Source organism: Diaporthe batatas, assembly GCF_019321695.1.
Source record: "Diaporthe batatas strain CRI 302-4 chromosome Unknown Contig00028, whole genome shotgun sequence".
Classification (NCBI taxonomy): domain Eukaryota; kingdom Fungi; phylum Ascomycota; class Sordariomycetes; order Diaporthales; family Diaporthaceae; genus Diaporthe; species Diaporthe batatas.
The window spans coordinates 203,690-222,455 of record NW_025408575.1 but is presented as its reverse complement, the minus strand read 5'-3'; the positions used below and the strand labels follow the sequence as shown (position 1 = coordinate 222,455).

Sequence of the window (18,766 nt, the reverse complement as noted above, 5' to 3'; positions counted from 1 at the left end):
ACAGCGTAGATCGTGTAGCCGTGCCATGATGATATTAATGCCTCAGTCCGAGTACAAAGACCTTTTTCAAAATTACCCCTGATTTCTAGACTGGACAAACTGTTTGCGTACACACGTCCGACACTATACAACTACAATACATGACCTGCTGAAGATAAGCTGCATCAGCCGAAGTTAGATCTTTCTTGAGCAAACCTTCGCCATGGGGATATATCACCATGAAGTTCGCCACCACACTCGTGTTGCCTGTTTCCTCAGACTGTAGTATGCATTGGAAACTGCTACAATTTGAACGGCGATCCTCACCCGTCGAAAGTCTCTTCAGTTTCATGAGAAGTTCCTGTCGCTATCGCCATCGCCGCGGCGCAAGACTCGCCCCGCCGCGCAGCTCTACCACGGCACCGGCGAGCTCATCTACGCGGCGAAGAAGCGTATGAGGACAGCTGCGGCGTTCCGCTGCGCCAATGGCGCGCCCGGGTTGCTGGCTGAACACTCCTTGAATGAGGTCCAGAGGGGGGGGGGGTCGGCGCAGGAGCAGGCCATTTTGTCTAGCGTTATCTGCGAGCATTCCCTGGAACTCGGACGGCTGTTTTTGATTACCGCGGACGACTGAGCTGATTCGAGGGTGGTTTGAGGATGGATGTGGTGGCACTGGTCGGCAATGTTAGAAGTTGGCAGCCTCGTGGAGACTTGGGGCTGGACTTCTTCGAGGATAAGTTGCCGCGGTCGGCAGCTTGTTTCCTCAAGTTTGTCTTGCACAACTGGGATGATGAGCACTGCGTTAAGCTGCTTCGGTTAATCATGGAATCCATCGTGCTGAAGCCTGGGGTTAGCCGCGAGGTGTTTGGGGAGCACATTATCCTGGGCGGGAAGCTGGGCAGCTCTGTGAGACATGCTGATATCAGGATGCTGTCCCGTGTAAAGAACTTATGTATCCCGTTTGTGATAAAGGGTGGCTCCGAAGGTTTGTACCCAGTTCAGCTTGAAGTCTTCATCAGCGTCTGGAAGGCACAGAGTGCTGAGACAGACTCTCCGAATGAAACATCGAAGGGCCCAAGGACTTGGTTTGTGGAACCGCCTGGGAGGATGAGGAAACCCCCCATAGGATAATACCATCACATGAGACAACCTCCTATGGGGTATTCTCCTGTGAGGTGACCTACGAGACGACCTCCTACGAGACGACCTCCTACGAGACAACCTCCTATGAGACAGCCTCCTAGTGGACAGCGGAGCTGCATGTCCTCTGATGCGCTCTTGTGTCTATCGTTTTATCTAGCACTTCGGCATGAATTCATTTCTTCTCATTCGCTTCGAAGCTTACAATGTTGAAATACCCTCACACCATCTCCACAGCCGGTGCTTCCCGATAGCCTGCTGGGTTTCCAAGAAACAAGAGCACTCAAGGTAAAAGTAAATTTGTAACTGCGGTATATTGAATATGCGACTGCACCTTCTACGCTCCACAGCCGTCCCCGATTTTGTTCGCCGGCACACCCATCTATTTCGCAAACACCATGCGGCCTCCTCTTTTGCATTATCGGACCCTCCCCGCCAGATTTCTCGCTGCGTAAACCACGCCACCAGTGGCAAACTTTTGAAATGCGTAAATGTCGCTAGCGAACAGCTCCGTGATGCCCTTGTATCTGTCCAAGAAAGGGGAGACAGTCGCTCTGTCCAGATGGCTGCGGCCCTCTTCCGACACGTACTCAGGCGCCCAGAGGGACCTTCTTAGGTAGAGACGACCTCCTCGCTCTCCTCGAGCACTTCCTCGACGATCTCCTCGATGACCTCCTCCTTCTCGCCGTCGATCGCCTCCGCTGCCATCTTCTGCTTGATGAGCTCCGCACCAGGGTCGGCGGGCACACCGAGGTCCTCGCGCTCCTCGCGAACCTCGGCCTCGATCGACTCGCGGAAGTAGAACCAGTCCTCCAGCATCTGCCGCCTCCTCTCGACGACCTCCTGGTTGGCACCTGTGATGCGCTGAGCATCCTCCTCCTCGAAGACGCGCGAGTAGTCACGGAGGTTCTTGCGGATCTGCTTCTGTTCCTCCTTGGTGAGCAGGGTAGGAGGCCGTGGGCGCCATGACCACTGCTTGAACTTATCAACGGGCTCCTCTCGGAGAGTCTCTCCCCTGAAATCGTAGATATGGTAGCCGTTTTCCATCTGCGAGCCGTGTGTTAGTGACCAGAAAGTGAATACGAGATCAAAAAGTACTCCATAGGCTTACAGAATGCTTCCATGACGACGCCCACGAGGCGACGAAACGTCCAGATGGATCCCACTCGATATCAGTCACACCGTAGTGATCACCAGTGTTCATGAGCTGGAGGTTAGCCGTCAGGTCCTTGTCAGACTCTGGCTTCTCGCCCTCGAAGTCAAGGTCGAAGAACTCGAGTTCCGAGCTTTGTTGGCTGGCAACGCTAGCAACGACGACGAAACGGCCTCGTGGTGACCAGTAGATGGCGTTGCTGTTCTTCTTCTCCAGGGTGCGAAGATGCTTGAAGTTGCCAACGGCGTTACCCTTGGCCTTTTCGGGGCAGAAGAAGGACACGGAGGTCTTGGGGGCGACGGCAGTAGCTCCTGGTGCCTCTGGGGCTGTGATAATGACGAATCGGTCGCCCTTGGGCTCCCAAGCGAAGTTCACCACGGTCTCCTTGACAGTGTCGACAACCTCGACTGGCACACCTTTTTCCTTAACACGGAAGATCTCGAGGGTAGTAGCCTGAGACTTCTTGGACTTGGAGTGCCTGTCGACCTTGACGCAGATGTAGGCCGCCTCGGACTGCCAGTGCAGCTTGGCGTCGGAGACGCTGAACAGGTTCAAGGAACGAACGACCTGCTTCGAGGGAATGCTCATGAGGCCGACCTTGGCCGGGCTGCTGCCGATCTCAGGAGTCCAATAGCAGAAAAGCTGCTCGTAGTTCTTGACGCCTTCACGCTTGGGGGTGGCGGGGGCCCAGTCGAAGTCCTTGACTCCCTCAATCTTGACGGTCGTCTTATCCAAGAGACCCATGCTGGGCAGGGTGTAGACCGAGATGGACTGTCCTGGGATCAGACGAGCGACATACTTGTCGTCCGCCGACCACTTGAACGCGGGCCAGGGGAACTTCGGAGCCTTGCCGGGGCCCTCATCAGGGGTGTCAAGGTTGGCGAAGGAACGGAGGGGTTTGCCGGTAGCGATGTCCCAGATCACGTAGTTCTTGCCTTCGTCGTCGCGCGTCAGCGTCGGGTGTTCGCCGTCGCCAAGAGCGATGGGCCGTGCAGACCAGGTGACAAGGTAGTTCTCGTTAGGGGAGTAGGCCACTAGGTTGACGTAAGGATGGCCGAACCTGCGCAGCCTGGCCCAGCTGGGACCTCCCCAGAGCTGGACACCAAGCGCGTGAATCGAGGTCAGGTAAGTACCGAGGGGAGACCACTGCACGAAGGTCTCGGTCCAGAACTGTCGGTCCACGATGTTCTCGGGGGCGTCCTTGTCGTTGTTCCAGAAAATGCCGACAGTGTCGCCACGGTACATGGCGAACTGGTCACGGCCACGGCCGGAAGGGTCTGCCAGGAAGGATCGCAGATGCTCGTGCTCCTGGAAAGGCTCGATGTGGGGCTCCTTATACTCCTCCTCTATCCTTCCCTCTCGGCCGAATCGCTCGATGTCTGTCAGCTTGTTGACGCGGAGGGTGTGCTTCTTGTCGAGGGGGACCAGGTCCAGCTGTCGGACGGCTGCAGCAGCCTCGGCGGCCGAGGAGTATTCGACAAAGGCAAACCTGCAGGAGGTGGAGTCAGAATTGAACGGCCCGGCACAGGACAGCGGAATACAGCCAGCCCAGGCAGGGTGTCGACGTACCTCTCAGAGTTTCCGCTCTCGCCGATGGGCATGTAGATCTGATCCTCCCGGGTCTTGCCGACCGAGTTCAGCTTCTTGAGCAAGAATTTGACGAGCTTGGGCTTTTGGGCCTCATTGACGACGGGCAGGCCGTCGATGACGACAAAGTGGTCGTAGCCCTGGTCGAGCTGGACCTCATACTTCTCGCGCAGGTCGGAGATGTCGATTTCTTCCTCATCGTACTCGTCGTCATCGAGGTCGGCCTCGCGCAGATGCTCGAAAGTGGACGCCATGCTGGGCGGTTGAATATCGATGGTGGTTGTTTGTTACTTGCAGTAGACCTATTTGTTGGTACTGTTCTGTTATTGACGCCGTCGTGGAGGCTGTGCGGTAGAGGCAGACCGTGGTCTGGGAGGAGCTTCAAGTGCCTTGACAAAGAAGTCCTTTCGTATTCGACGCCGAAAAATGCGACGTGTTGTTGTCCAAGAGCTGGCCAAGCGATGCAGTCGGAGGCGAGCAAGGCTTCGGTGCTGACGGTGACGGGGCTGGAAGACTGGAGCAGCTGTCAAACACCAGTTGGCTTTGGGTTGTCGCAACGGCTGATGAATTTTCCCGCGATGGAGTTTTGGGGCCAGGTCGAGGTGGGGAGGGATACTGTGTAGTCTAGGTGGTGTAAAAATGGAACACGGTGTGTGCACGGCTAGCCTCTGACTCCCAGTTGCCAGGTACTCCGTAGTGCTAGTGCCCCTGTGCCTCTCTGCCTGTGGCCTGTGCTGCCTAGTGCCTACTGTGCAACAAGAAACCGACATTTCGCGAGCCCAAGCTTCCTCTTGCTGCTGCCAGTTGGATTTCAGTGGGACCTCTTTGCGTGGCCGGCGCTGGAATTTCCTGGCTCCGACTGCTGGGTATGGCTCACCGCCTGCCGCATCTGGAGCCAGCGCATCGACCCGTACCCCGCGGCTCTTTGCGGTCAAGAGTAGGGGTGCATGGGTACTTGGGTACATTCGAGACATGGGTACGCGCTAGCAGTATCGAAAAATCAGCTTTCGTCAGGGGGGAGCTGTCGCCTGTCTGTCGTTTATTATGTTGACTGCCGTCGTGTAGTGTAGCCTCCCACCATCCCCACGCCTCGAAGCTACCGAGACAAGGCGAGCGACACAGTGACACTTGCTTCCCACCCCCGGACAAGGCACCCCACGACGACCTCCCTACTTCTCATCGCCCCTCGAACGCTGCTTCTGTCGCCAATAGCTCAGGATGGTGCGTACATTTAGTTGCGCTCCCCCCTGCCCCCTCCCCCTCCGCCTGGATCTTTCAAAAAGGGTCCCTCCTTGGGCCGACTGGCTGACATCTGAGATATACAGTCTTCGTTCAGCCCAACCCAGATCTTCGAGGAGGGCACAACCGAGGAGAAGGGAGAAAATGCCCGTCTCACCGCCTTCGTAGGGGCCATTGCCGTCGGCGACCTGGTCAAGAGCACCCTCGGCCCCAAGGGGATGGACAAGATCATGCAGTCTGCGTACGTACTGGCCAGTCTGGTCCCTCGCCCGAGCTTCCTCGCCTAACCTCCTGCCGCTTCAACAGGTCAACCGGAGACATCCTGGTCACGAATGACGGTGCAACTATCCTCAAGTCTATAGCCCTCGACAACGCCGCCGCAAAGGTGCTTGTCAACATTTCGAAAGTGCAGGATGACGAGGTCGGAGACGGCACGACATCGGTCTCCGTCCTGGCCGCCGAGCTGCTGCGCGAGGCCGAGAAGCTGGTCGACAAGAAGATCCATCCCCAGACCATCATCGAGGGATACCGGTTAGCAAGTCAAGCTGCCCTCAAGGCCCTTGAGGACTCCGCTGTCGACCACAGCAAGAACCCCGAAGCCTTCCGGCAGGACCTGATCGCTATTGCAAAGACAACACTCAGCTCCAAGGTCCTCTCCCAGGACCGGGACCACTTTGCAGAGCTCGCCACCGAGGCCGTGTTGAGATTGAAGGGTTCCTCTGACCTCAGCAACATCCAGATCATCAAGAAGGCCGGTGGCAAGCTGAGCGACTCTTATCTGGACGATGGGTTCATCCTCGACAAGAAGATCGGAGTCAACCAGCCCAAGCGCTTGGAAAAGGCAAAGATCCTGGTCGCCAACACGTCCATGGACACGGACAAGGTCAAGATCTTCGGTGCCCGCGTCAAGGTTACATCTACTAGCAAGCTCGCCGACCTCGAGAAGGCCGAGAAGGAGAAGATGAAGGCCAAGGTCGACAAGATCAAGGCGCACGGCATCAACTGCTTTATCAACCGCCAGCTCATCTACAACTGGCCCGAGCAGCTCTTCACCGATGCTGGTATCATGTCCATCGAGCATGCCGACTTCGACGGTATCGAGCGATTGGCTCTGGTCACAGGCGGCGAGATCGCATCCACATTCGACCACCCTGAACAGGTGAAGCTCGGCCACTGCGATGTTATTGAGGAGGTCATTATCGGCGAGGACACCCTTATCAGGTTCTCTGGGGTTGCAGCAGGCCGAGCATGCACTATCGTCCTTCGCGGCGCCACACAACAACTCCTCGACGAGTCCGAGAGAAGTTTGCACGACGCCCTCGCCGTTCTTTCCCAGACCGTCAAGGAGCCAAGGACGACCCTAGGTGGTGGTTGCGCAGAGATGCTTATGGCCAAGGCTGTTGAGGCCCAGGCAACGCGTGTCGAGGGCAAGAAGCAGACCGCTGTCTCCTCATTCGCCGTCGCTCTGCGGCAACTACCAACTATCCTGGCCGACAACGCCGGTCTCGACTCTGGCGACCTGGTCGCACGTTTGCGCAAGGCCATCTACGACGGCATGACGACGTATGGTCTGGATCTGATGGTCCCCGGCGGTGGCATCGCTGACATGCGCGACCTGGGAGTTATTGAGAGCTACAAGCTGAAGAAGGCGGTGGTATCATCGGCAAGCGAGGCTGCTGAGGTAAGTGCGATGCGTGGCCCCCATGTCTTGTTCTTGTAATTCTGACACTTTTCTCACAGCTACTACTCCGTGTGGACAACATCATCAGAGCGGCGCCCAGGAGACGCGAGAGGCATTGATCTGGTAGACGATGACGGGTGAACCTTGTAGATGTGGACGTTCTCAACGACTGTACAATACCCGATAGAGCCACCGCAGTCAGCCGTGTAATGCCAAGACAAGAACTGAATGGTCTTATGTTGGCGCGTTGCATCAATCTTTGGACAGCGCCAAAATTCCGAGTTGATGGCCAAAGTATTAGAACCTACACGAAGCTATTCCTCGGCCAACACGACGCAACCCCCCCCCCCCTTTTGTTCCCTTTCCGCCCCTGTACCCCCGCACCCCCCAATCTCGCGACCATCCACGATATTGGATATCGCAGTTTGCCTCAAACTGGAAAAAAAAAAAAAAAAACCCATCTCGCAGCAGTCGTACCTGGTGAACGTTAGCCCGTCACCCGAAGAAAATTGACGGTTTTGCTCACTACCTCAATGACCCAGTGCGCTTCAGGAGCTCGTCCACTTTCAATTGGCCCATTCAGCACCTGGACGAGCCATTGCCGCTACAAGGGAGAATACGGCCAAGGGTTTGTCAGTTCGAGCCTTGCGCCGGCTACACGAAGACCGTGGAGGCGGCAAGGAAGTGGAAAAGGCCGATAGAGACACAGTAGTACATGTTGAAAAACGCTTTCAATTGTTTCGGGACGTGTAGAAGACAAGAGCTGAATCAATGAGTTCCCACAATGTGCATTTTAAGTAAAGGTGAGTCGTCGACCTGGTTTTAATCCCGGGGCCAAGGCAGGTGTCTCAGCCGTGGGTCATAATAGCATCATAGACCCGGTTCTTTTCCCTCCAGCAGGCCTGTGGATGAGCTACTGTAAGAATGGCGCCTGTTTACAACTTACATGCTAGAAAATAGGGCTGGGAAATGGGTGGCGTTGCTCTCAGCTCGGGCGACCGTTGGTCCTGGGCTTGTACTGCTAGGTCGAGACGGCGTTCCCTTTAAGGACCGATGTGCCGGTTGCCGATGCAAGCTCCAACAGGATTCATTTTGGCAGGTTTGAAGACTTGGCGGTAGGTTGACAAGAACTGGTCTATATTTTCCCCTGGGGGCTCGCTTTGTCATCCATGCGTGCAGTTTGACTGCATGGAACTGGACTCAAGAAGGTATCATTCAGGCAAAACAACTGTCAGCAGCGTTCCACCGACTTGGCCTACTGGAGTTGAGCACCCTGTGAACCATAGCTCCAGATCTCACCCATCACCTCCTCTTGGTGAACTGAATCATCACAGGCGGCAGCGTGGTGGTGAACGTATCCTTGGCCTCACGATCAAACACCTCACCATCCTCCCCCGGCGCGAAGCTGACATCAAACTCGCGCAGCACCCGCGAGAGCGTGATCCGCAGCGACAGGAAGCCCAGGTTCTTACCAGGACACTGGTACGCGCCCAGCTGGAACGGCAGGAACGGGGCCCTGTCGGTGCCCATCTCGGCCCTCCTCTCGCCGAACCTCTCGGGCACGAAGCGGTCCGCCTCCTGCCAGTAGCGCGGGTCCCGCTGGATGGCGTACGTGGGCACGAACACGTTGGTGTCCCCCGGGATGAAGGTGCCGTCCACGGTGATGCCCTGCGGCGGCGTGACGCGGTGGCCGCCCGAGGCCAGCGCCGGCTTGAGCCGCAGCGTCTCGTTGACGATGTCGTCGATGAAGGCCACGTTCCTGACGACCTCGTAGCTCCACGGCCCGGACCCCAGGGCCGCGTCCAGCTGTGCCTGGAGCTTCCTCTGGACCTCTGGGTGCTTGGACAGGTAGTAGAACATGCAGGCCAGCGTCGTGGCTGTGGTCTCGCTGCCTGCGACGATCACGACGCGCGAGTCCTCGTGCAGTGCTGGGACTGAGGGGGAGGCCGCTGGGTCATTGTCCATAACGGCCTTGACCAGCCAGGACACGATGTCTTGTGGGTATTCTTCGGCGTCGAAGTTCTGGGTGTCTTGTAAGTTTGACGCTCTTTTTTTCTTCTCTCAATGGCTGACCTGGGAAGGGGTGTAAGCCTGACCTTTTTCTTGGCGTCGATTTCCGAGCCGCACCACGAGAAAAACTCCTGGTATGCTGCCGCAGCCCCTGGGATCTTACCGGCCATGTTCAGTAGCCACGGGACGTGGCTCAAGATACCAAGAACCTCCATAGACGAGTGGACACCCTGAATCGCTGGGTGCTCTTCTCCCTTGGTCACTCCGTTGAACTCCTTGCCGAACCCAACCTTGCCTGTCTCCAGATTAGCTACAAGTCAAGAGGCCGTATTGGTGGGACACCTTACCCATGATGTCAAAGGATAGATACATTGACCATGCAGTTGCGTCGACCGTGCCACGATCAGAGATTTGTGCAAGGAACTGGTCAACCTTGGAGCTGATGGTAGGCTCATAAGTGTTCAGCGCTGAGTTATTACTGTCAGTCTTAAGATCCCACTGGTGCCGACCTGAGTTGCCGTACCCTTGATAGAGAATCCTCTGTCCCAGGCCCTGCGTCTTCGCTTGTGCTGCTCATGATCCCTAGTCATATGGATTGAACACTTGACAGGATCCATGTCCACCTGTCCATACCACGTTGACTTGCGACACTTAGACTCAGGGCCATAGATAAGTGGCACGGCTGACTTGCGGATAATGGCAAGCTCGCGGGGGCCTACTCTTCCACGTTAGTGACGGCGACACTGGAATCATAATTTGGATGCTGTACTCACCTGTGCGGATGAAATCCCCATATTCTTCGTTCCACTGGTTGATCAGCTTGTAGTATTTCAGGTCCCTGGATGCCTTGTAGGCTGAGTAAAAGCGAGAGATCTTTGCAGGGGCTGGCCCGGGAAATCTTCTGAGACGGTGGAAAAAGACCCTGTATATGCCGATGCTGAGGAAGACTGCCGTATTGAAGGACGTCGACAACAAAGCAACCCGTGCAAGCGCAGCCAGAGGCGCAAGCCCCGCAAATATATGCACAGCAAACAGGGCTAAAATACTGATGAACCCTAGGCCAACAAGAGTATACATGAACTGTTCCACCTCCACGGTACGTAGGATCGTGTGGTGGAAGACTAACCCCAAGACCGCGGCAGTTGAGGCGGCCTGGACACAGTCAACGCCTAAGAAAGCCCGGAGAGTCTCCGCGACTCCTGAAGATGAAGCCATGTCTGCGATGAGCCCGAGCCGAAGTGTGCTGACAACAAGCAGCAGCCACGGTGCATCAGTTGGAGAATCTCCTCACCGTTGTCGTATTTAAAGACGGGCTTCAAATACCACGCGCTAATCACCTCTATCTCATTGGCCTAGTCGGACTTTCATAGGCGCCATTCGCAAAGTAACGGCAGTGGATCAGAACGCAGTCACGGAAAGCAGTTGGCTGTTGACAAGTTCCCAACGCGGTATCATAGTGGAGATCAAACAGCACAGCAAAGCTCCCCGCCCGAGAAAATCGAAAAGGGGACTGCTGCGCGTCGGATCCGGATGCAACATCCCCGAATCTTGGTGCTCCAGCCTCAAGCCTGGAGCCCTTGAGGATATCAGGGCAGTGATGGGCCACAACCCCTGAAGCTGGATCGACCGGCACCGTTCCCCCTCTCGCACGGGTCTACAGGTCGATCCCGTGAGCGGGACTCGCGGGATGCCTTCTTGTGAAAGGTTATGAACTGCACAAAAAAAGAAAGGGCGAAAGCTACACGGTACTTCACCAGCTTAATTACTGGTACTGACCACCACGGAGATGTAATGTTTGAATTTGACTTTCTAGGCGTGGAGCCTCAAATTAGTCAAAATGGAGAAAGGACGTTGCAGCGAGCGTCCAGCCAACTTGATCACCACAACTAACTAGCGTTCAATACTTCAAAAAGGTGATATGTCGTCTAGACATGACTCAATGTCGTTCGCATTGCAATTTAGTGGATCGGTACCTCATTAGGATATCAAAATGGACACCCAAAGATACCCAGACCGAGGCCCTTGATTCGGTTCTAAAGTTCGAGCCTCAGGGGCAGTGTGGGCTGGACACATAGGCGTTTCCTGGCATTCCGGGCTTTGCAACTTACTAAGCCCGTGAGGATATTGTGCTCCCAATATGGGTAAATTCCCTAGCCTTCCTGCAGCCGACGATACCTGCAGCTTGCCTTGAAGCAGATTCATTCTTTCACTTCTTTCTTTACCGCGAGGGCTGTGGCGTGCCCGAACAGCATCATCATGGCGGTGGACAATCTTCAACCGTTGGCTTACACTATCGCCTCGGTATCATTCGCTATTGGGGCGATGTCCTTCTTTCTCAGGTTCTATTGCAGAGCAATAGTGAAAAACGCTTTCGGCTGGGATGATGTTCTCTCCGTTTTCCTGCTGGTTTGTTGCCCTCTTTCAACCCCCTCCACTGAAGACTGGCAAAGCAGACGCGCTGCAAAAACCACTTGCTGCATTTTGGCCAGCAAACTAGACGCTAACATCGGACCGTCAACAAGTTAGTAAACACTATGCAGCAAGTGGTTCTATATATGTTTCTTCATTACGGATCCGGCCTGTAAGTATCACTGTCAACTGGTCCCGAAGAAGACCCGCCTGAACTGACTTTCGTGACAACACAGTCACGCTTCCACTTTGTCACCATACCAGCTCGAGAAAATCACTCTAGTATGTCAAAAGTCGCAGAAACCCCGCAACTACCACTAACTCTTTAGTGCAGTGGCTCTTTATCGAGGAGATATGGTATATGATCACACACTGGACGATCAAAATGACCTTCCTCATTTTCTATATCCGTCTATCGCCCAACCGCACATTCCGGATCACGTGCTTTGCAACCATGGGCCTCAATACGTTATTCATGATTATCAACTGGCTCTTGGCCCTGCTTCAATGCGCACCACTGGACGCGTACTTCCACCCACAGGCTCACCCCGACGCCAAGTGCATCAACAAGGGCGTGCTCTTGCTGGGTCCATCAATACTGGTAACTGTGCCCCCACAACTTCGGAAACTATGTCAAACAAGCACCATGTTGTTCTAACGCAGCGCAGAACATCATCACAGATGTCATAATCCTCGTCCTCCCCATCCGCACAGTCTGGAATCTGAACATGTCCCGTCGGAAGAAGATCGCAGTCACCGGCGTCCTGGGCTTTGGGGCGTCTTCGGTGGTCGTGGCCGCGTGCCGGTTCATCGTCCTCGCAGAGCTGGGCTCCACCGAGGACCCCTCTTTCGTCCTGGGCAACATGGTGATCGTGGCGGCGTTCGAGATCCAGCTCGCAATACTGGCAGTGAACCTGCCCGCTATGAAGGCGCTGTACTCGGGGATGACGGGCGGCTCCAGCAATGACCAGTCTGAGCCGATCAGCGGCAGCGCTGGATACAAGCTCTCATCCATGGACGCGAGGGGGAAGAAGCTGCGGTCTGCCGCGTCTCGGAAGGGCACGGCTGGGCCTGTCGTGGACGTGAGCATCACTCGGCACATGGCTAGCGAGTCGGAAGAAGAGCTCTGGCAGCGGGAACACCAGGGGAGGGTTCAGGTCACCAAGACTGTTGAATTGGTAACGTCTTCTCAGAGTGACACGGATTCTGATGTTCTTCGCCAAGGTCGTGTAGATAATCGTTACTCCGAGAACTGGGCCTAAAGTGATGATGGTACCTAGGAAGGATATTGCACGTCATCAGAAGCTCACAAACTTCCAGTGGCACATAGCTCTACAAAATTAATTTAATACAAAACCACAGCGGACTCTAGCCTCCATCGAAAACTGGCAGAATTGCAGTGACAGGACTTTTCCAACCCAAGTTGATGCCGTACCAAGTACCCCAGTTGTGTTCGACCGTGAATAATGACGACCTGAAGTCCCTATCATACTAGTAATTGATTTACTACCAACCAAAGCGTCTTTGGCCCCAGTTCCAGTGTCTCCGTCCCACCAACCTTCAACTCACAAAAGTACCTCTCGAGGCTCTGGAGCTGACCGGCCGCAGTGCCATCCTTGCCCTGCCCGGCCTGTTCGATCAGCTCCCGCACGTCGTCAACCACGACGGCCCGGCACAGCTCCTGCGTGTCGAGGATCGACGCGATCAGCCCCCTCGAGTTCAACCAGTCCTTGTTCGCAACAACCACATACGCAGCCGCCCTCTCCCTCGGCGTCTTGGGCTTCTTCGCAACAGCCCCAATCGCGGTGATCGGCATGGCCGTGGCGGCCCCGACCGCCCCGAACACGGTGCCGAGCGTCAGAGAGATGGCGCCGCCCACCGCGCCAAACGCCGCGCCGACGACGTTGCCCCGCTTCGCCTCGTCGCGGACGTGACTGCCCACCGTCTTGGCGTTCCGCGCGACGTTCTTTCCGAACGAGGCCGGCGTCGAACCTAGGTGCTTGGCCATGTCGCCCGCGTGGGCGAGGGCCTTGGACGAGACGTTGGCGGTTAGGAAGGCGGAGACGGTCGTGACGAAGGCGTGCCATGTCTCCGGGGTGACGCCGCGGGTGAGCAGGGCTGGGGCATAGGCCGGTATGAAAGGCGCTGCTGCGTCTGGGCGGGACTGCGGGACGGCTATGGGCTTGTTGAACGGGGTGGATTCCGTGTATGAGGGGAGGCTCTCGCCCTGAGGGAAGTTGAAGGGGTCCTTGGGCGATGGTCCCTCGGGTTGCTGCTGAGAGGAGGTTGCTGATGGGCGAGACGACGGGCCTGGGGCTGAGTCGTCGTAGGCAGGCGGCGGCTCTTCGCCTCTGTCAGCGGAGCCTTCGGCGGGTGCTGATGGGATCTTGTGTTTCTCGTCTGCCATAGCTTTGCTTGTTCTCTCAGCTTTTCAACTTGGTTGCCGTGAATTTCGTAGGTTCTGATCTGAGCCAACGACTTAAGCCTGCATGAAGACGATGTTTCAAACTGGCCCGCAGCACGCTAGTTTCGATGTTCCTCAAAGCCGACCGCGGAGCCGATCACTAGGTCGAATCTAGCTCGATCAACATACTCGAGACACAAGATGAGTTTGGACGTCTGTGACTTGGCAGACATCTGGAGACTGCAAACACGCCATACGAGACGCAGGAGCTTTGATCCATGGATGAGGTCAGCTTCTCACCTGGGTAGACACTCGTCGGCTATTCCACTTTTTATCTGACATTCTCGGCGTACGTGCTGCTTTATCGGGCTTCTGCGCTACTGCTTAGCCACCCTGAATCTGACACATCGCTGAGTATTCATGACCCTCCAGGCTTCTGTTGTCGGTCACTCAGTGAAGCTGACTATGATCTTCTGGACTTGCCAATTCCACTTAATGGCGGTCTCCGGCTATTCTTGGAACCCATTCGACTTTCCGTTAATCATTTGAATCGTATCCATCTACATAACCATGTTACTAGTACTCCATGCGTGGCATATTGCCACAAGACCCCAGTGTGATCCGGCATCAATTTATGAGACAAGTCAGATTTCCAATGGTATATGTTCCGCCAGACGACCTCACCAACATACCCTACCTTTCTTGAGTTGTTTCGCTTTGAATCAACCCGCTCCGGCCTCAGGAAGATAACAAAAGCCACCTGGGTTTGCTGGATTCCAAAATACATCGCTAAACATTGCCAACAACTTGAGTTCATGGTATGACCTAGTTTACAGACGAAGAGAAAGCTACCCCGAAGATAATCCAATCTAGTGAGGGCAACATTTGTTAGCTCCACCTTTACAAATCAAGAATGGCCTATTTTGGGTGCAAGAATACAAGGCCACTCGTGGGCATACGCATTGCAGTGAGATAATCACTACTTCGCTCACGCGGTCGTCCCACTCCCGTAGCACTTGAGGTGACTTGTTGAGGAAGGCTGCTATCAGACACTGCACGGTCTGTGACTCTTCAAAATTCCTGTACAGGCCATGAAATATGGATTGCAAAACATTACACAACGACTGGAAACGTGTCAAATGTTCAGGCACAGTATTGAGTAGTGGGAAATATCACATCCCTTTGTGTTAAGTGCTACTTCGGTCTTCAAATCTGCGACAAGAATATGCTCTGTCACTGAGGTTTTTATATCTGTGCTTAATCCCAGTCTTCCTAGGTCTCAGTATACCTGAGAATTCGGGCGTTGTGATCTAGCAAGTGGAAAAAGGAATAATTCATGTTATTATGGCTACACTACTGTTGTTGAAACAGTCGATAGCTAACCTAGACAGCAAGTAAAAAATGGCTACACTAGGTACTGTTGTTGAAACAGTGTAGCTACACTCTTCGCGGCACCGTACCCCCTCTTCATGTTTTCATTCGTGGTTTTTCTTATTTTCACCTTTTTTTTGTCACTTTTCTTCAACTTAGTGAAACGATAAAAATGCACAAACCAACACACTGTGTCGTTGCCAAAGACGCCCATGATGATACCACGGGACTGACAGATTCGCCCAACCGTTACGAGTGGATTCAGTCCGCTCTCAGGCGCTTCCTCGACTCATATGGGTGAGACTTTTCCCCTTTGATGAAACCGATGACTGCACGCACGCCATGGGAGTTCTCAGCGTTGTACCATCTGTTGCTAGCCAGCGCCTGCTCGAGAAGCTCGTGGGCCTCAACCCGGTGCCCAAGAGCTGCCAAGGCATCTGTCAGTATGCAGCAGCGATTAGAAGGACTCCAATCAACGGAAACTTACAGAACGAGTCGTCACTATTTCGTCCGGGAGTGGATCGATCTGTAGGGACTTCTGCTCCTGCTCGTGCAACCACACGCGTTGTCTGGGACACGCGGACAAGTGAATGTTCATCCGCAGGTGTCGCGAGGAGAAAAAAGTATTCCTCTCCTTCTTTGAGACCAGTCTCACACAGCGTTCCTCGGCGGCGGTTAGTTCGGTGGACCCGGCAAGGTGGCCCATCGAAATCTCCTGGCTGTACCTGAGTAATACAAGCCATCGTGTCTGCCTTGACTAAGGCCCAAATGTTTCAGCAGATGCTCAGAAGGGGTACAAGGTGAGGGCTTCTTCATAAGCCTTGGAACACATACCATCTTTACCTGTCAAGAGTCTATCTCGAAGTCGGGAGCAGCGAGAGACTCGGTGACATTGGATTTCGATATTTTGAAGATCCTCTTGTTGTCCATCGTTGACTGTCCACTCCACTGTAAGACCAAGATGGCCTTTGTGCGTCGTGTCAACGATGCCCACGTGCATCATCTGATAGTTTTCCAATCGCTGATCTGCCCGTTGAACTTGCTGTTCCATGTGGTCTTCCGGTAGCTCCGAGCTGCCCTCCTGTAGGAATTTCTCACTCGGAACATTCCTGACCAAGTCGGAAAACAATTTCTTTGCCGCAAAGACAGCAGCACGAGCCTCAACCACGTTTCCAATAAGGCCGAGCTTTGCGACCGCGGTATCCATGGAAAGCCATCGCTTGTGTATTCGCACCAACCAACTTGAAGTTTCCTCCAAACTTGAAGTTTTCTCAAAAACACAGAGATTCAGGTGATTCAGGCCGGCATCGACGAACTCGAGTTCCATTCCCATAATCTGACTGTGGGAGCAAGCGCGTATGCAAGCTTCAAGGAGACGGTTCAATGATGTCGCAAAAGTAGTCTCTGGAACTGGCACTATAGGGGCTTTCATGTAGCGCCGCTGGGCCTCTTTCTCGGCAGTATTGACGAGAAGACGGTAGTTCAAGATGGCCCACAACTTGTCACTTAAGTGGAAGGGCTGCTTTCCCATGCCTTTGATGATCCGTAGGAGGCCCGGGGTCTAGAGAAAAAGTTTATTAGTTAACGATTCGGAAATTGTGGGCGGACACACTTACCCTCCTCATCTCGCCGCTAGAGTAAAACCAGCGATTTGCAAACTCTCCTCGCAGAAGGTGTTGCTTGAACAGGAGCGCTGTCCTTTCGGGCCAAGATTGTTGACTGCATTCGCCTTCTGCGTACCGATGCTCATCTGAATTGAGTAGATCACATACCCTTCCTACTTGATCTGGCCTCACTTCCAGTGCCTCGATCAATATCTTGCAAATGGCCTCCGACTCGTTATTAACAAGCGAGCGCCTGTCCCGGTTGGTTCTTCCGGATGCGAAGTTGTATCCAAAGCCAAGTGGACGTCCAGTAACGCTCGCCGAACGAGAACGCGTACTCTCAGAGAGCAAAAGCCCCTTCAGGTACAATTTGCCGCGTTGGTCCGCAGAGATGAGTAAATCGCCGTGAACAGTGGATACAATGCTTGCATCCCCGCCCTCAACCTCAGTGAAGAACAATGCGACCTTGATCCAGAACTTGAAATCTTCCTGCTGAACAGGGCTCCGCGTGACACTTTCACCAAACTCATTTCGGCCGGCTTGGGACTCTCCAATCATGAATTGAACGTCGGTATTTACGTCGACTGTCGGAGTTGGTAAGAGGAGCTTCGTAGGCTGTTGGGTCCCATCCGACTTGATGCGACTCGCCCAAATGCACAAAGATCGATCTTTGTCGAATTTGAATAATAGCTTACACCCGGCCGTGTGACCAGACACGTGATAGTTCCGATCCTTACGCATGAGGTTTATGGCGGCAACCTTTAAACCCTCGCCGTGAGCTCCCGCCTGATCTTCACGGTGCTTCTTGCTTGTCGTCCCAAGGTGGAAAGATCTCGTCTGCAGTGCAGCCCTCAGGTTCGTGATTTCAATCGTTCCCTGGCCGTCGCAGCCCTTGTACCGCACAAATCCGAGACACTCTGCGCTGTCCTTGACATCACGACGGAATGCTTTGTAAACGATCTCGGTGTCGCCACTTGGGGGTGTCGCTTCGCCATTTGCTTCGCCTATGGCTTCACGTTGGACATATAAGTCCTTTGGTGCAAGCCCGTTTGACTCGAGGATCGCATCACGCCTGTGGCTATTATTAGCCTTCGACAAATCCTGAGAAAATAAGACGAGGTGTGAAAGCAGAGAGGAAGATGTTTATACCAGTTTTGAATGAACTCGCGAAACGCTTCACGAGGATCCCAGTCCGTGTAGGTAGCATCGACGCCCAAACTGATTTTCTTTTTCGTTTTGATGGATTTGAATGAAGGAAGACGTTCCTCATCGTCGCTTTTGTTGGTGTCCAACGACGCAGAGCCCCTTTGGGCAATGCTTTGGTCTTTGAGTTGACTCATGATGCTCACGTTCCCACAGGTTGATGGATTCTAGGCGACTGGTTGAGGTGATTGAAAGGGTGATTGGAATAACAGTGAGCTGGTAGGAAGGTTCTTGATGCGTTCTAAGGACAAAAGGTGTAGACGGAGAGAGATGAAGAAAGGGAACAGGTTCTAGGCAGCATGTATCCGTGTGCCAGCATACAGGCCACCTGCATAGGTGCAGAAATTGAAGACGTTGCGTGAAAGGGGTGTGGGTTGAGACGCGTGCCAGGTGATGAGACGATGCTGAGGACAGGAGCGCCCAAGGTGTGTGGGCGCCTAGGTATACTGTCGGGCGTGGCAGCTCCCAAAGTTATGGATTGTGAACAACACGATGTAGCAGTGCTAGCAGAAGGATAGATCAACCAGGAGTACTCCAAATGGTTGGGAAGAAGATGTTGGAAGGATGAAAAAGCCATCAACAGAAACTGTTCCAAATCTTCAAGCTTGTCCCTTTTATAGTTGCTCGCGGGCCATATGAGAAGGGGGGGGGGTTGTTATGTGGTATGCAATAAACCCTATTCTTGTTACGGACGCAGAAAATATCCACTCCCCTTGGCCCCCTGTAGTCAGGTGTGAGTACCCGAACTACGCAGGCCAAACCGCCAGGGTGAGGTTGGGTAGGTACCTAGGTATGCAATTAAATTTCACTTCTGATCTATTTAAATATTGGCGCCTGGAATTCGTTCAAACGAGTATCTAGACATGCAACATCTCTGTACAGAACTCCACCTGGAGGGCCATAATCCCACCCACCAACCATGTGAGAACCAAGACCACCGGGTTTCCAAACCGCATTTCCCGACTGCTTCTTCACACGCTCAGTAT

At 54.2% G+C, this 18,766-nt stretch overlaps 6 protein-coding genes across 6 annotated transcripts; 2 read left to right on the top strand and 4 right to left on the bottom strand.

Annotated features, from left to right (window-relative positions):
- Positions 1–1,401: 1,401 nt before the first annotated feature.
- On the bottom strand, positions 1,402–4,614 carry KVR01_013521 (translation initiation factor eIF3 core subunit b). Its single transcript, XM_044788336.1, has 3 exons — positions 3,842–4,614; positions 2,231–3,761; positions 1,402–2,166 (listed from the first exon to the last, which is right to left on the bottom strand). The coding sequence occupies exons 1-3, from the start codon at positions 4,111–4,113 to the stop codon at positions 1,732–1,734; spliced, it is 2,238 nt and encodes a 745-aa protein (XP_044637449.1). The 5' UTR covers positions 4,114–4,614; the 3' UTR covers positions 1,402–1,731.
- A 239-nt stretch (positions 4,615–4,853) lies between these two features.
- Positions 4,854–7,573, top strand: KVR01_013536 (chaperonin-containing T-complex subunit CCT2). The gene is made up of 4 exons (XM_044788608.1): positions 4,854–5,080; positions 5,185–5,339; positions 5,405–6,779; positions 6,839–7,573. Exons 1-4 carry the CDS (start codon positions 5,078–5,080, stop codon positions 6,896–6,898), a joined length of 1,593 nt encoding a protein of 530 aa, XP_044637464.1. The 5' UTR covers positions 4,854–5,077; the 3' UTR covers positions 6,899–7,573.
- A 269-nt stretch (positions 7,574–7,842) lies between these two features.
- KVR01_013550 (uncharacterized protein) lies at positions 7,843–9,379 on the bottom strand (the record flags this gene model as incomplete). Its single annotated transcript, XM_044789092.1, has 3 exons — positions 7,843–8,785; positions 8,953–9,099; positions 9,313–9,379. The coding sequence occupies 3 exons, from the start codon at positions 9,377–9,379 to the stop codon at positions 8,082–8,084; spliced, it is 918 nt and encodes a 305-aa protein (XP_044637478.1). The 3' UTR covers positions 7,843–8,081.
- A 2,204-nt stretch (positions 9,380–11,583) lies between these two features.
- KVR01_013569 (uncharacterized protein) lies at positions 11,584–12,460 on the top strand (the record flags this gene model as incomplete). Its single annotated transcript, XM_044795060.1, has 2 exons — positions 11,584–11,799; positions 11,867–12,460. 2 exons carry the CDS (start codon positions 11,584–11,586, stop codon positions 12,458–12,460), a joined length of 810 nt encoding a protein of 269 aa, XP_044637497.1.
- A 104-nt stretch (positions 12,461–12,564) lies between these two features.
- On the bottom strand, positions 12,565–13,864 carry KVR01_013540 (uncharacterized protein). The gene has a single exon (XM_044794818.1). The coding sequence runs from the start codon at positions 13,603–13,605 to the stop codon at positions 12,685–12,687; it is 921 nt and encodes a 306-aa protein (XP_044637468.1). The 5' UTR covers positions 13,606–13,864; the 3' UTR covers positions 12,565–12,684.
- Positions 13,865–15,245: 1,381 nt separating this feature from the next.
- Positions 15,246–17,917, bottom strand: KVR01_013544 (uncharacterized protein; the record flags this gene model as incomplete). The annotated part of the gene is made up of 5 exons (XM_044788018.1): positions 15,246–15,276; positions 15,804–16,534; positions 16,746–17,079; positions 17,236–17,649; positions 17,727–17,917. 5 exons carry the CDS (start codon positions 17,915–17,917, stop codon positions 15,246–15,248), a joined length of 1,701 nt encoding a protein of 566 aa, XP_044637472.1.
- Positions 17,918–18,766: the final 849 nt, after the last annotated feature.

Coding starts and splice junctions, on each gene's coding strand:
- KVR01_013521 (XM_044788336.1), bottom strand. CDS start 4,113: ATGGCGTCCACTTTCGAGCATCTGCGCGAGGCCGACCTCGATGACGAC. Junction 3,762..3,841: donor GAGAGCGGAAACTCTGAGAG/GTACGTCGACAC, acceptor CACCTCCTGCAG/GTTTGCCTTTGTCGAATACT. Junction 2,167..2,230: donor CGTCGTCATGGAAGCATTCT/GTAAGCCTATGG, acceptor CACGGCTCGCAG/ATGGAAAACGGCTACCATAT.
- KVR01_013536 (XM_044788608.1), top strand. Junction 5,340..5,404: donor GACAAGATCATGCAGTCTGC/GTACGTACTGGC, acceptor CCGCTTCAACAG/GTCAACCGGAGACATCCTGG. Junction 6,780..6,838: donor CGGCAAGCGAGGCTGCTGAG/GTAAGTGCGATG, acceptor CTTTTCTCACAG/CTACTACTCCGTGTGGACAA.
- KVR01_013540 (XM_044794818.1), bottom strand. CDS start 13,605: ATGGCAGACGAGAAACACAAGATCCCATCAGCACCCGCCGAAGGCTCC.